The 16,898-nt window shown below is 41.7% G+C and overlaps 1 protein-coding gene across 3 annotated transcripts in view; it reads left to right on the forward strand.

Moving 5' to 3' along the window:
* Window positions 1-16,898, forward strand: part of PLEKHG1 (pleckstrin homology and RhoGEF domain containing G1) — a 224,429-nt gene that overhangs the window by 76,596 nt on the left and 130,935 nt on the right. The window contains exon 1 of one of the 3 annotated variants that reach the window (XM_072827762.1): window positions 14,003-14,212. The exons of the other annotated variants lie outside the window; for them this stretch is intronic. Within the exon in view, the coding sequence (XP_072683863.1) occupies window positions 14,095-14,212 (118 nt within the window). The 5' untranslated portion in view covers window positions 14,003-14,094. Of the gene's footprint in view, window positions 1-14,002; window positions 14,213-16,898 lie in introns of those variants that run through there. 3 annotated transcript variants of the gene reach the window in all.

Genomic DNA, 16,898 nt, shown 5'->3' on the forward strand with positions numbered 1-16,898 from the left:
GAAAGTTCAGTTGGGCAAAACTTCTCATCTCTTGAGGAATTTGGATAATTGCTATGTTACTCTAGTAATCATGACAGAACAAATGACCTCAGAGGTCAAGCGGTCTTCCCCCTGTCTTTCCCAGAGTCAGCTTGCTACCAGGGGCAGGCAGGGGGAGCAGGGAGGTTTGAAAGCTCATCTAAGAATGATACCCACATGAGGAGCAGGGAGCCAGCCGAGGTCGGGCTACTGTTAAAACATTTGTAGACCTATATTTATGACACCCGGGTTTCACTTGTATTTCACATGGCATAATGCCAGGTTATACCTTGCACATTTCCTAGAAGAAGTGCACACAGAATAGAACTGTTTCCTATTTGAAAAGTGGGGTGATAAACTCAAAACTTTCATAGCAACTGATGAAGTGGCCTAGTTGAGAAAAGTTCAGCAATCGCGAGCGCCATTTTGGGAGCTTACTGGGTGTGGGCTGGCAGTGTGGGCTAAGTGCTTTGAGTGCACTTTGTCATTTCTCCCCTACTGCCCTGTGAGAGCAGCTCCTGACCCGTCTTCCAGTGCTCATTCCTGTCCTTCAATGCACCCTCCATGATGTGATGGGGGAACTTGCCTAAAGTCACACTGCTGCTAAGTGGCAGGGGCAGTACTCAAACCCAGATCTGTTGGAGACCAAACTGCATGCCTTTGACCACTTGAGCTGTCTTAGGAGTATTTTTTCACATATATTCACATGTTCTTGCTATTTTTTATGGTTTTCCTCTCAGGCTTTCCAGGTCAGGGTCAGGAGTTGGGAGAAGGGAGGTCCTAACTGTACAACCATGTCTTTCATTTTTTCAGGTTTCTAATATATTTGGGGATCTTGAGTCTTTTACCCCCTTCCTAAGGTAGTTTTATATTGGCATCTATCTTTAATGGTAAAACTTATTTTTCTTAGTGGAAGAATAAGCATGAGGATTATTTAAATCTAAGACAATAAGTTTAAATAGCAAAAATGAATCTATATAAATATTTCTTGCCAATATCATGATAAAATATTTATAAACTATAGATGAATCAAGTAAAAAACTAGTAAAGTTACAAACCACAAGATATAATATAAAAGAAAAAATATCCAAGATTCAGACCGTGTACCATAAAATATATACCTCAACAAACTCCCAATGAATTAAGGAATAGTAGACTTGGATAGCACAGTTTCAGCTACAAAGAAGAAAATTGAGTTGAAAGAAACAAATCAAAAAGGGAAAGATGCACAACTGTATTTATATAAAATTTTAAAACTTTCTAAATCTGAGACAGAATAAAAGCAACAAAATGGGGAAATATTACATACCAAAAATTAAAGACTTGATAACACATACACACGAATTTGTATAATTTGAGGACACCATCAGATTCTAACTGGAGTGGTCAAAGGATACAAACAGCCATTTTCAACCAAAAGAAAACAAATAGGAAAAAATCTGAAAACACATCCCAACTTCAATCAATTTTAAAATGAAAACATTTTACACCAACCAAGTGAAGAAATGTCAAAGGCCAATGCTGGAAAGGCTGTAGGGAAAACGGATGTCCTCATGTGTTATTGTTGACAACGAAAATCGATTCAATCTTTTTGGAAAAACCTGGCAGCATATAATAAGAATTATTAAAGCCTTAAGTCTTTAAGCCTACAGTACTCTTTCTGGGAATTTATCCTAAGTATATCATGAGACAAACATTTCTTGAGCAACTGCAATGTTAGAAAGTGTGAGAAATGAGGATAAAGGAAATAGACTCTGATCCGAAGGAGTAACTGATGCAATTCAAAAGCTCTAAAACAGTACATATTCAAAAATGCTTTCAAAGGATTAGCTATAATGGAGAAGAAAATACTAGAGTAGCCTAAATGTCTAAAAAATGGAAAACTTACTATTTACCTGAATCACACCCACACACACACAACCCAAACTCCTCTGCTTTTGTATGCGTAGCCCTGTGAGCAAAGGCAGGAATAGCTCCAGACTGTCCACACCACAGGCCTTAGCCCTTGCCCTGACCCCTCCCTCTCCTTCACACTCACCCCAATCTAACCAGCCCCAAGCTATAGGTTTCCCGCCACTCCAGAGGTCTTGATACAAGCCACTGTCATCTCTTTCCTACCTGGTCTCTGCCTCCCCACATGCATTCTTACTTCTTCATCTGTTCTCCAACTTCATCAAGAGACGTATTTGCAAAACACAGATCTAATCATGATATTCCTCAATTTCAAGACCTTCCCATTGCTCTAGGATAAAGTCAGACTCTTTGTTAAGATGTATAAGGTCTTTGTGGCTTGGTTGTCTTCTTGTTACTTACTCTTTGTTGTCTTCTTGTTACTTACTCTTTGTCCTTACAATTCCTACACACACACACACACACACACACACACACACACACACATCCCTGAACACTCATGTACATGCACAGACCCCACAGTTTCTACTTACTACATTGTTAGCAGTTACCCCAAAGAGGCACCACAGGTCTTTGCACATGGCATTCTCTATACCTGCTCCTCACCTCATCCTGCAGCTCCAGGCTGGTTGGCTCCTGTTTATTCCTGTTTGTTCTTCTGAGCACAATTGATAGATCAGGGGATATCTTCACAATACACATAGGCCTAAGACCAGGTTAGAGGGTAACCCACTTGTGTTCAACACCTGAAACATGGCCCTCATGTAAAGTATTCTTAACTGGGAAAGAAACTCTAAATTCTGGCATCTGAATAGTCTGTTTTTTATTTAACTATATACTGGGGCAAAATACACCACCCTGCTTAATTCCTAATACTGTGTAACACTATCTTTCACTGTTTATTGATGGTGGTTGCTCCAACCATTTAAAGTTGTGCATAAGACTATATTCCTGAGCTCACTTCTTTGCTATCTATGGAAGCAAGAACAGATTTCTAGAACTGCATATTTGGGAGTCTTTGATGACCACAGCAGAAGAGGAAGGAGAGGAGGGATATACCTCCAGTGGCATCAAGGGGGAGGTTTAGACCTTGGGAGGTAAAAGAGAGCTTACTATCAAGAGTTGACTGGGGTAGAGGTGTTCTGATCTGGGGCTGTCCAAATTCTGTTTGCTGGAAAATCCAGTTAGCAAACTGTTTGTTAATTAAAATGTCTAATGTCAGGGATCCCTGGGTGGCTCAGTGGTTTAGCGCCTGCCTTCGGCCCAGGGCATGGTCCTGGAGCCCCGGGATTGAGTCCCGCCATCAGCTCCCTGTGTGGAGCCTGCTTCTCCCTCTGCCTGTGTCTCTGCCTCTCTCTCTCTCTCTCAGTCTGTGTGTCGCTCAGGGATAAATAAATAAAATCTTTAAAAAATAATAATAATAAAATGTCTAATGTCACATGCTTTCAGCAAGAGTAAAGAGAGGAGTCTTATAAGGTCTTTTCAATACGTTACCTTGTCTTTCATGTAAAAGGTATTTATGACCTCTGAAATACCTGATACTTACAGACAAAATGCGGCCAAAAAGCTAAATGTATTTCCTCACTTTTTCTGGTCAAATGTTTTAAAACCATTCCAAAGGAACACCTAAATTCGGCAGTGCCTGCATAAGCCCTAATAATTCTATAAAGTGAGCATAGAGAAATTTAACTCCTAGTGCCCTTAATAACTCCCCGTATATAAACAAGAATTATTTCTTAAAAGAAATAATCCATATTCACTTCAGATGCCTTAGTAAACAGAAGTTTTTATATTAGGTTCAGCCCCAGTTCCTCATCTTGACCCAATCTAATTGATGTAAGTGGTAGGAATTAATTTTGTGCAGACAGGGATAAGGACTAATCCCGGTCAATCAGCACCTTATAATTAATCCGAATACTCTTTTTATAAGAGAGAGAGAAATGTTGGCACGGTCTCCGGTTTAAGGTTCTGCACCAATCTAATATAGAGGCCTAACATTTTATGGGGTTCAGATTTCAGAGTGGAATCACAAATAACAAAGGTTTTGCTAGAGCAGATGGTTATTTTCAACCACCAAATGTTGAGGTTTTCTTGGGACTCCATTCTAACCATCCATGAGTGAATGAATGAGCATGTGAATTAAAGACAAAACATTTCTAGGTGTCTTTTAAATTGGGTTAGAAAGCCTGGGTTTTATCAACGGGGCTAGCATTGATCTTGTAGTTCTTAAAGCTTTAAATCTCTGGATTCTTAGTAATTATGAACTGGAGTTCAGTCTAAACCTGTTGTTTTTCCCCTCAGCCTACTCGAGTGCTCTCTCTTTTTCTCTTTCTCTCTCTCTTTCTCTTTCCCTTTACCTAAAATAAATAATTAAAAAAAATAAGGGGCGTCTGGGTGGCTAGTCAGTTAAGCATCTAACTCTTGATTTTGGTTCAGGTCATGATTTCAGGGTCCTGGGATCCAGGGTCCACGCTCAGCACAGAGTCTGCTTGAGACCCTCTCTCTCCTTCTTTCTCTGCTGCTCCCCCCTCAAATAAATAAATAAATCTTTAAACCTGTCACTTTTCATGTCTGAGAATATAAATAAATCCCTGAAAAACTAAAAGGGAAAAAAACTTTTTTAAAGGTTTACCTATAAACTTTTATTATTTTACCTATTTGCTCTTTTTTTAAATAATAAATTTATTTTTTATTGGTGTTCAATTTGCCAACATATAGAATAACAGTGCTCATCCCATCAAGTGCCCCCCTCAGTGCCCGTCACCCAGTCACCCCCACCTTCCGCCCACCTCCCCTTCCACCATCCCTAGTTCGTTTCCCAGAGTTAGGAGTCTTTCATGTTCTGTCTTCCTTTCTGATATTTCCCATTTTCCCTTTATTCCATTTCACTATTTTTTATATTCCCCAAATGAATGAGACCATAGAATGTTTGTCCTTCTCTGATTGACTTATTTCACTCAGCATAATACCCTCCAGTTCCATCCACGTCGAAGCAAATGGTGGGTATTTGTTGTTTCTAATGGCTGAGGAATATTCCATTGTATACATAAACCACATCTTCTTTATCCATTCATCTTTCGATGGACAAACTGTGGCTCCTTCCACAGTTTGGTTATTGTGGACATTGCTGCTATAAACATCGGGGTGCAGGTGTCCCATGCAACTGTATCTTTGGGGTAAATCCCCAGCAGTACAATTGCTGGGTCGTAGGGCAGATCTATTTTTCACTCTTTGAGGAACCTCCACACAGTTTTCCAGAGTGGCTGCATCAGTTCACATTCTAAAAGGGAAAAAATATTAATGAGTGATTTTTCTACAAAATCAGTATATTAAACAAATTCTTGGTAAATTATAGCTGTAAGTGAGGTGCCACAATAATGTAGGGTATAGCCTTACTTACTTCAGTGCAGAAGAGAAAGTAGAGCTGACCCCAGGGCAGCATGGGCTAGAAATACATGGGTCCACTTACATGCTGCTTTTTTTTTTTCAATAAATACAGCACAGTCCTGTATATGTATTTTACCCTCCTTATGACTTTCTTAATACCATTTTCTTTTCTCTGGCTTTGTTGTAAGAATACAGAATATAATGCATATAACATACAAGCTATGTGTTAATCGACTGTATGTGTTATCAGGAAAGCTTTTTATCAATAGTCAGCTATTAGCAAAGTTTTGGGGAGTCAAAACTTACATGTGGATTTTCTACTGCAGGAGGAAGAGGGAGTGTTCCTAACCCCCCATGTTGTTCAAGGGTCAACTGTAAATGTGAAAATCGTTTTTGCACTACATTAAAAGTGAGGCACAAGAAGGTTCTGCTGCCTGCCTTACTTTTCTTAGTGGTTATGTTAATTGAGTGCAAGTTTAACAGGTTTTTTTTTTTTAATATGTCTGAAGCTAGGTTTTAATCTTATAATGAATACTAAGCTGCAAAGAGATGTTTAGTCATTTGTTAAACTTCTGGAGCTTTATGGCTGCAGATAGCAATACAGATAGGATTTCTAGGGGCACAGAAGATGCGAATCTTAAATCTAAATAGGTGATAGAAGCACAGCCCATTTGATACCACAGTGCTCTTTGAAGAATTCATTAAATAAAGTAGATATCATAAACTAGATCATGTTTTCCCATGGGAATGATTTTATAATTATGGGCTACTTTCTTGAACAGAACTTAGTTTCTAATTATAACAAGATCATGTACTTTTAATTTACAACAGCTATGATAGAAATATCATGCACACTAATTATACCAATGCCCCAGTGCACGGTAGTTGTTCATTCATTCATTCATTCATTCAATAAATATTCATTGAATATGTACTAGGTGCCAAGCACTATTCTGGAGGTTTGATGTGAGTAAAAAACACATGACCTCCCCCACCCACATCAATATTACAGAGTGGACTGGTGGGGGAGATGACTACAAACCAAGTATTCATTGCAAATTATAAATGCTACAAAGGAAAAACACACAGGCACCTGAACCTCATGACAGTAGTTTCAGCAAAAGATTGTCCATGGCAAGAAAGCAATGTGTAGGGACCCTGATTCCCTGGAGGAACTCAGAGAAGTGTGATGATTCTAGAGCTGTCCAAGAGAGAATCCAGTAAGTTACCAAGGAGGCTGGGACTGGACATGCCAGATGTTGGGGACCATGTGAAAGATTTGATCATTATCCTCGATGAAACAAAAAGGCACAGAAGAATTTTCAGTGCATGAAGTAAGGGTGAGTTGACATCACATTTGCAATTTGCAAAGCTTGTGGCGTGGTGGTCCTATGCCCTCCAGAGAAGGTTTTGGAGAATATTTTACTAGTACGTGAAAGATGACCAGGGCAGAGGTGGAGAAAAGTAGGTGACATTTGAGAGTGAGCTAATAAGTAAAAACAAACAAACAAAATCACTGATGGGTCTCATGATTTGAATATCTGGAGCAAAAAGGTGGAAAGGATGGCTCCAATTTCAGGCTGGGATATCCACACAAGTGGGGTGGCATTCACTGGAAGAGGACCAGATTTGGGAGGAAGATTGCATTTTGCTTTGAGTTTATTACATTTCAGCTTCTTGTGAATTCTCAGATATCAGTCACTTGGATATAAGTCTGGTGCCCAGACTTTGGGCCACAAAGATGAGTCATTGGTGACCTTACAAGGAGACTGAAAAGAAATATCAATACAGGGAGTAGGAAAACCAGGATAATAAGGGACCATGGTCCCCAAGGGAAGACAGTGCTTCAAGAAGAAAGGAGAGGCAAAAGGGTCAGGCACTGCCAGAAGTTATATGAGAAAGAAACTAATAAATACCATCTGGATTGGGCCACAGAGCTGTTTTGATGGTTGGAAACTAGATTGGAGTGAGTTGGAAAAGAGATGAAGAGGTGAGTGCAGAAAACCCTGTGTGACTTTTACCCTTAAAGAGAAGAGAGCTGCCTCCCAAAGAGCTGGACACTAGGAGAGTCAAGCAAAATCTTCTTAGATGGGTGAGTTTGAGCACATTTTCCTACCATTTGGATGGAAAGAGAAGAAATGCCTTGGCAGCTAATAAATGTCTCTGGCAAGACCTGGCTGTGTATGTGAGAATCCAGATTGCATATGAATTTACAGGTAAGGTGTTCAGGCATTAGTTTTTATTCACAGCATCACACATGTTGATATTTTTCCTGTATGTGAGCACTGCAGCACTGAGGACTGTAAATATGGCATTTAGGAGTTAGAGTTGGTTGAATTTTGTACAGCATCCAGTTTAGAACAGTTGCAGCCTGGGTTGTGGTTATTATGTAGAGAGAAGTGACATGAGAGCATCGTATTTTTCTTCTCATTTTCATTTTTCTTTTAACTTTAGAATTTCTTCCATGTTCTTCATGTTAAGAACTAAGTTAAGGCCTTTCCAAATTTGAAAATAGGTTTTTATTTCCCATCCCCTGGAGCAGTTAGTTATCTTCCCAACATGGACTTTGATCCAAAGACCGTTGCTAACTCCAGAGCAGTCTCGATGGTATATGAGTGAGATAATTGATTGATCTAGAACCTACTTAAGGCCCCATAGTGTGGGAAGACTCTCAACCCTGTGGATGAGACACCCAGATCCAAAAATTTTGCACCCTTCCCAACTCGACCTCCTCTTGGCCTTGAATACAGAATGGAATTTGGAGCAGCTAAACCAGTGCTGCCTGGATGGGCCTGTCAATAAGCACTCAAAGCCACACTCCACTCCGCAGTCCATACAGAATTTGCTGCCTCGTAATACTCTTCCACTCTTCATGTTTATAAAGCCTGTAAACATAAGGACTCTCCTTTTCCTATTGTTGATTTCTTTGCCTCAATACACCTGCTTCAGAAACCCTGAACCTCTGTAGGTCAAGGGCAAGCAGCAGTAGCCTGCCTCCTAAAAACTAAGCTGGCACTTGCTGGGGCCGCCTAGCCATCTGCGTAGGGGAGCGGGGCTGAGCCCTACTTGCGAGGGAGGGCCTGATCTATCTATCTATGTCATTGAAGTATAGTTGACACACAATGTTACATTAGTTTCAGGTGCAAAACATAGTATTTCTACAACTTAACACATTAGGTTGTACTTATCACGAGTGTGGCTACTCTCTGTCACCATACAACACTATTATGATACCATTGACTACAGTCCCTGTACTGTACCTTTCATCCCTGTGACTTATTTGTTCTGTAACTAGAAGTCTGTATCTCCTCTTGCCCTTCAACCATTTTGCCCCTCCCCTCACCTCCGTTCCCCCACTCTGGCAACTACCAGCTTGTTCTCTATATTTAGGGCCTTTTTACTTCTTTTGTTTGTTTATTCATTTGGGGTTTTTTGTAGATTGCATATATAAGTGAAATAACATGGTATTTGTCTTTCTCTGTCTGACTTCACTTAGCATGATACCCTCTAGGTCCATCCATGTTGCCACAAATGGCAAGATCTCATTCTTTTTTGTGGGTAATATCCCATCATGTGTGTGTATGTGTATATGTGTAGATAGATAGATGGATGGATAGATAGATAGATAGATAGATAGAGCGAGCTTCTTTATTCATTCATCTATTGATGGACAGCCCTGATACTCTTTAAAAAGCCACTTACCAGTGGGCAAAATTATCTTAAGCTGAATGAGCTGCCAAAGTAAAAACTGCGCATTATATAAGGCTTAAACCTTCTCACCAAGTTACCAAAAAAAGCTAACTGCAGAACCCTAAAAGCTAACTGGCATAAAATAATTTGCTCAAAATCACCAAATAAACACCAAAGGCATGCACTTAGGATATTGAGGGACAGAGTAAAAAAGATGCCAAGCTCATACCAGGTTCTAAACCAATTTGAAAATTTAAAACATAGGAGTACTGGGGTGTCTGGGTGGCTCAGTCAGTTAAGTGTCTGCCTTTGGCTCAGGTCATGATCCCAGGGTCCTGGGATCAAGCCCCACAGTGGGCTCCCCGCTCAGTGGGGGGCCTGCTTCTCCCTCTCTCTCCCCCTCCCCCCACTCGTTCTCTCTCTCTCTCTCAAATATATAAAATCTTTAAAAAAAAAAAATAAATAAAAGAGTAAGGCCGAGAGAGACCATACCCTCACCTTGATTACCGAAAAAGCTGACATTGGAGACAGTGCCTTCTATCAGTGGCCAGGTCTAATACTAAACTCAGCATCGGAAGCTTTCTCATGCAGCAGGGTGAATGGGGCAGCCTTGCCCCTCACAGGAAAGGATTTTGCACATGTCACACTTTTACAACATCAAGAAGTAAAGCAAAATGTGTGCTTCTGTGAGTAGTTCTCTGCCTAAAGAGCCAGAGTGGGGCTACATTATATCTGACCAGTTTTCCCTTCTACACTTGCCGATCAAATTCCTGATTTCTGCCCCAAAGAGAAACCCATATGGGGAGGGTCAAAGAGACCAGAATCTCCTGGAACCACAGCCAGAAACAATGGGCAGAAACAATGAGGAGCTAGGAAGAAATACACACACACACACACACACACACACACACACACACACACACACATAGCCCTGCCCTCTGTCCCAGCAGCTCCTTCTTGACATAATAATAGGAGAATTGATAATGGAAGTCATACTTAATTCTGATGGCTTAATGCACCTTTTAACAGTTGAGAGCCACATCACAGCTTGACATGCTTTTAGAGCCTGCAGTTGGTAAGTGTTCTCTGTGTGCCCTAAACCACTATAGGCCCTAAGAGATTACAGAGAAGCAAATGGCCCAATTCAGCCCTTTGCTGGTGGGAGTGGGGACAGTATTGATGATTTGGTTTGGTTTTTTAAAGATTTTATTTATATATTCATGAGAAACACAGAGATAGAGGCAAAGATACAGGAAGAGGGAGAAGCAGGCTTCCTGTGGGGAGCCCGATAAGGGCCCCTTGATCCCAGGACCCTGGGATCACACCCCGAGCCAAAGGCAGATGCTCAACCACTGAGCCACCCAGGCGTCCCGACAGTATTGATATTAATGAAATTTAGGGACCAGTTGGTAACTCATAGTCACTATGGGACATCAGAAGCAAACATCTATGAACCAAAGTTTGTCATGAACCATATTGGCCTTCAAAGAGCCTTCAGCGGGATCCTGGTTTTCTAGATCTCCGGTCTGAAGAAAAAGTGTGTTTCCTTCCTCAATGTGTCCTTTTTCATGGAGAGGAGGAGGGTATATCATAAGAAGACTAATTTGGAGGAGAATGACCTCATGGGCTCGCAATTAAGCTGTTTCCCTTTGCTTCTTGGTAGAAGAACACTGCCAGCGTATGGCAGGTCTGTTTAAGGAAGTATATGCGTATGAATTAGGAAGGGTGGGGTTGACCTACAACAGGCAGGACATTACTCTCCTTCCTCTTCCTGACCACGTTTCCCACAGCAGTCATGGTCATTGCTCAACTTCCTGTTGGGGAAAACCTTGGATACTGAGCGTCCACCTGCCACAATGGGCAAACTAAGGATAGCAGGGCGTTCAATGCTGCTGTGAAACCTGAGATTTGAGCTTGCATTCAGACCCCTTTTCAGTGGTAGCTGAAGCAAAGATGGAGCTGTTCTGCGTGGGGCGGAAGGGCCAGGAAACTGCAACCCCGACAAATCATCACTGCCTGGAATAAAACATCACAGGCAAGCAAAATGTGGGGATTCAGAGGGGTCTGGGGTGGAGGGGAGCAGAGAAGACAAGGGGATGTCCTGAGATGGCACCTGCAGCCAGGGTATTGGTTGGCAGTAGTGGCAAGCGAGAGATGGATGGGAGGTTGGGGGTACTGGGCAGCCTGATAGTGGTGGACGTGGCGGGGCCCCTGGCCACAGTGCTGATTCGCTTCACCCAGCAAACCGTGTCCTGGCTACAGGGCTGCACTGGGCACAATGATAATAAAGGTTGTGGCCCCTGGCTCCCAGAAGCCCACAGTCTGGTCAGGGGGTTTCACACCCTCCTCAGCTGGATTCCAGATTGGTAATGGAAGAAAACATGGGGAGCCAGAGGAAACACAGCCCCTGGCACTGTCTTAGACCTCGTGAGGCAAGCCCTGGGAATCTGCATTTTATGCAGAGTTCCTGATGCACAGTGAGGTTTGGGGATAGCTGGTTGCATAGACAGAGTAAGTAGAGGGTGGCAAGGGCTACCCTCGTGTGCCCTGGAATCCAAGACAGCACAGAGGAAGCAGACCTATAGGGACAATTCAGGTGTGAGGCTCAGGGAATTTTATTGGGAGTAATAGCCAGTTCCATTTACCTACTTTTTCCGCATATATGTCACCTCTGGTGGCTGATAAGAGCAGCTGTGCAGCGTTCTCAGGGTTGGAGTTTGGGCATTTCCCTGCGCTTCAGGCTCTGACCATCCACCCTGTGGCTCTCACCTTGCTTGGACTTCTCATTCATCCACCAGGGACCGATGTCTGTTGTTCATGGGGCTCAGGGGCAGTGGTAATGATGGAGACCTCAGAGGAGAGCTCCATTTGGAGAATGTTAGTTCTTTATAGACTTCACAGCAGATCTTTTGCTTTTTCGCTATCACTATGTTATCTCTGCCACCCTACCTGGAGGACGGGGCGAAGGTGGCTTTTACTTGTCTTGATTGAGCCTTGCCCGGAATCCCTACTATGCCTCATCCCCAGCCCGCTCGGTCTCCCACAGCTGGACACAGAGTTCCTAATCAAAATGATTCTAGGCAAACGCACAGGCTATGTCCCCACCTCCTGAACCAGTCCCCTGATGAGTGACCCTGGACCATCCCGAAGGTTCCTGCTTCATCCCCCACCTCCAAGGCAGAATCGGACCCCAGGCTTGAGCACCTAGTTCCCCTGCTGTTTTTTCTGGATGCCACTCCAGGCCCACAGGCAGTATCCCCAACAAAGGCATTTTCAGCCTCCTCACTGGAGGTCACGAGAATGGAGAGACTGTTCAAGGCCTCTTTGGCAGTTTCCCTAAAAGGCAGGTAGCATCACTGCCTGGGCAGCTCTTTGCTGACCCCGTCAGAGCCCAGCTCTGCCCTCTATGGCAGAAGGCGTGCTCCATGGCAGAGGGAGTCCCCTCTGGGGAGCACCATAAGGAGAAACAGGACCCGTACCTCTCATCAAATGCTGCCCCTGCGTGATCACACACTATGCCCCAGCTTCATGGCTTAACCTCACCTTGAGGCTGGGATGAGGCCTTTTCTCATACCGTTTCAAGTCTCCATCCCCCATTTCTACTTCCCCTCCATCTGCAGTGATACTAAAGTGTTTTCAAATTTGGGGAATGTCAAAAATAATGAGGAAAATTTCAACTAAATGAATACGTAAGGTGTGTATCCTCAAAACTCTGCTGCTTTTTTGGTAAACTGTAGGCATTGTTTTTTATTGTGAGGAATATGGAGGGATTTGGGGAATTTGCCTCCTGCAAAAACAGTCTTCATCTTGTTAAATAAGGGGTCAGTGGGAAGGGAGAAAAAAATGAAGTCACGTGTGGATATGGATCATTTCACTGGCATCATCTACAAAAGTCGTAAGACTACAAATAATATCAAAACCTCTTAGGTTAGCTACAGTGAATTTAGTTTTGGTACCACCCAGGGTGGATGAACATAGCATAGGGAGACACTCAAAGGATTCTGGAACTTTCTACTACTTGCCCCTCCCACAAGATTAGTGCAATCATTGGTGTCCAACCAATGTGCACCTGGCACCTTGACCAGTAGGGGGCATAAGTGAGCAGTGTACTAAGTGAGTGGAGCTCAGGTCTCACCTCCTCAAGATGAGGCAACTCCAGCCAACTCACCAGGAGAGAGAAAAAAATGAGGCCATTGGAATCAATTCATTTTTTAAAAGCCTTTGAGAGTTTACATGATTGTGAATTTTAATTCCCTGAATCAACTTTCCTCAGCCACAAAAACTGATACAATTCTGTGAATTGAACACTCAGAACATTAGAAATATTTTTCATATATTATGAATAAATTCTGTTTATCTAGAGGAATGGTTTCTCTTTGGAAAAGCAATTGACCCAAAGCTGTTCTAGTTCAGAAGAGAAATGGGATGGGAAAAGAGAAATTGGTGCATAGGGATAAGGCCTCAACCCCCATGCACCTACCCCCTCACACACCCACATTGTCATTTTTAAAATTTTTTTAAAGATTTTATTATTTATGAGAGACACAGAGAGAGAGAGGCGGAGACACAGGCAGAGGGAGAAGCAGGCTCCATGCAGGGAGCCCGATGGGGGACTCGATTCTGGGTCTCCAGGATCACACCCTGGGCTGAAGGCGGCGCTAAACCGCTGAGCCACCCAGGGGTCCCATGTCATTTTTAAATGTTAACAAATGAGACTTCTTTAAGTAAAAAGGGAAGATTTAAAAAAAAAAAAAAGTTCTCTTGTGTGAAGAAGATTGGCGCTTCTGTAGTACTGACCATCCCCTCCTATTGATTAGCTCTATTCCTATCCCTCATTTTTATTTTTGCATTGTCTGCTTTTCTCATCCCATCTCCCAAACTCTCCAAGGGCCTCCTGAGGGAAGGCTGACAACACAAGCCAGAGAGAATGTGGGTGGAGGACCAAGGCGGTACAACTGCCCAGACCTGTCTGCCTTGGGTGTAGTACCTCCTCCTGCCCCAGCCGGACATGGTTCTCCTGACGGTGGCGGCCTGACAGGGCTGCCCACCCTCCCCATCGCCCCGCAGGGCCACGGCTGCCCGGGGAGCATGCTGTCCACAACCATGGTGGGCACCCTAATCCGAGGGTGGAGGAATCGAAGCTCCCCTCGAAGGCCTGAATCCAAACTCCTTCATCCACAGAGCCAAGATGGAACTCAGACTCAGGGTATGTTTGACACTCTGCTATGATTGTGTGATTTTTTTTTTTTTTTAAGGGTTTGGGAAGGTGATGATGAGCTTCCAATCTTCCCCACCAGCCCCCACTTCAGATAGAATTTGACAAACCTGGATTCTGTTTTTCTTTTTGGGTTGTTCTGAATTATGGCTAAGTCACTGTGGACAGTTTATTTTCTATTTTCCTAGTCAAAGACATAGGTGACTTCAATGGTCATCCAGTAAAAGGGCATTATTTCCATCTTATTTTCCTTCCAAATCTTTTATTTTAAGATGTAATCCTTACTTTGTGATATTTGTATTTGACTAGTAAGACAAAAGGTGTACTGGTTTTTGGCAGATTCTAGTCTAAAGCCTATCACTTTATTAACTCTGGTATGGGAAATGGTAAAACAGAGTTAGCTTCTGGGTTTCCCCATTAATTATTTTTATTTTCTGTTACTATTGTTTTGAGGTGACAAGAAAAGGAGTGACCAAAACGTAGTTCTCCTGTTAACTGAGTTCAGAATGTTACTGTGGCCTTTTCCAAAACAAATTTTCACTGGAATGAAATACTGTTGAAATACCTGACCTCATTCTGTTCTGTCTAGACCTTGAACTTTTTAATGATACTTATTTAGAAAGGAACTCTTTGGTCTTGCTGATGACTGACCTATGAGAGAACCACAGAGCCAGCAGAGGAAGCAGGCATGAGCCCAGAAGTAATAAACTCCCAGGGGCTTTCTGAGCTGGCCTAGAGCCCCTCAAAATACTTTTATCTGACCCATAGCCCTGAGGGATAAGCAGTAAATGCAACTGTTCTATGATACTTATTTAGAATAAGAACTTATTCTAAATAATGATACTTATTTAGAAAGGAACTCTTTGGTCTTGCTGATCTAAGCAGTAAATGCAACTGTTCTTTCATTTCAACAAATATGTATTGAAAGTCAGCATGTGCCAGGCATTTTTCTAGATACTGGCATGCTCTGATCTGTAGCAAATCTACAATTGAGAGGTACAAAAACTCAGTGTTGTAGTTTGTTTTGTTCTGACGGTGGTTTCCAGCCATACTTTTCAGGCTGACTGTAGTCAAGAATGAGGCCAAGAGATTATTTTGAAAATAGTCTGATAAGTGTTCGTTGCAAGATGGTAAATTAGTTATTTAACCATGTATGCAAAAAATAGAAGGCTCTTCTGTGTTCAAAACTGCCAAAATGATTAGTGATTATTTGTAAAACCTAGCTATTCAGTAAGAAGTATGAGTCATAGTATTTCAAAAATTGATCACCTGGTTCTGCTCCTGGTAGATTTCTTTAGCAATACTCAGAGCTTTACAAGATGACAAAGTAATATACTAACATGAAAGGGATGGTGTGGGTATTTTTTTTTTAACCATGTTTTTCTTGAGATATAATTTATAATTTTAGAATTGAAATTCACCTATTTAAGGAGTACAATTCAATAGTTTCTGGTATGTTACATTATTCATTTTTTTTAATTGTAGTAAAATATATATAAAGCATAAAATTTGCCATTTTATCCATTTTTTAAGGGCACAATTCAGTAGCATGAATTACAGTCACAATTTTATGCCACCATCACCACTGTCTACTCCCCAAACTTTTTCATCATCCCGAAGAGAAATCTCACAACCATTAAACAGGAGCAACTCCCCCCTGCCACCTCCACCCTTGGTAACCTCTCATCTACTTTCTATCCGTAAATTTGCCTCTTCTAGATATTTCATGTAAGTGTGATCATATAATATTTGTCCTTTTATGTCTGGCTTATTTCACTTTGCACAATATTTTCAAGAGTCATCCATAGCACATATCAGAATTTCATTCCTTTTTTTTTTCTTTTTTTCATTCCCTTTTTTGACTGATGCAATAGTATATTTTAATTCCTTCCTATTTTAATCTCCCTCTCTTAAATATACCTTAACTTCTAACCTACTCATGAAGGAATCTTCGAGATTTTTCAGTCTGATGGCATTTTTATATTTAAGTTATTTAAAGTGTGAAGAGACTCTTAGGAAGGTATTTATTTTCAGTTATTTCTTTAAAGGCAGGGGCTACACAGATGAATCTTTTCAAAAATCTTTTTATTCTAATGCCCAGTCCAGATCCTGGTGCAGAGTAATTATTCAACAAATTTCTCTTGAGAGAGACTGATGAATGGTTTTAAGGTTTTACTTTTAGGAAGTGGGAAAGAGCTTTTTAAATTAAAAAGAATATGGTTTTTATGCTTTAGTTCTTTGTTCTCTGGAGCAATGATATTTCCTTTTGACATAAAAATTAGTAGTTGCCTTTGTTTCACACTCTATAGAATCACTAAGTATGAAGAGATCTGTCATATAATGTAAATATTTCATTGTGTCATGGAAAAGTTAACTCAGGAAATCTGACAACACCTAGTTCACACCTTTTGTGAATGTTTAGTGACACTTTTTAATGGGAGTGATCAGAATGTCCCAGCTGGTAGGCAGTGTGACCTGAAACAAGTCTTTTCAACTCATAACTGCTCTTGGCCTTGCCTACCTGGCTGTTCTTTCTCAGTGCTGAGCTCAGGAATTGAGAACAAACTGAGGCAGGAGCCGCTTTTATAAGGAAATGGAAGAAGAAGGCAGATTTGGGTCACTTCACAGTTTTGATCTTTAAGTACAAAATGTAACTGTGTTGCTGCCAGTTCTGCCC

Source organism: Canis lupus, chromosome 1 (assembly GCF_048164855.1).
Source record: "Canis lupus baileyi chromosome 1, mCanLup2.hap1, whole genome shotgun sequence".
Taxonomy (NCBI): domain Eukaryota; kingdom Metazoa; phylum Chordata; class Mammalia; order Carnivora; family Canidae; genus Canis; species Canis lupus.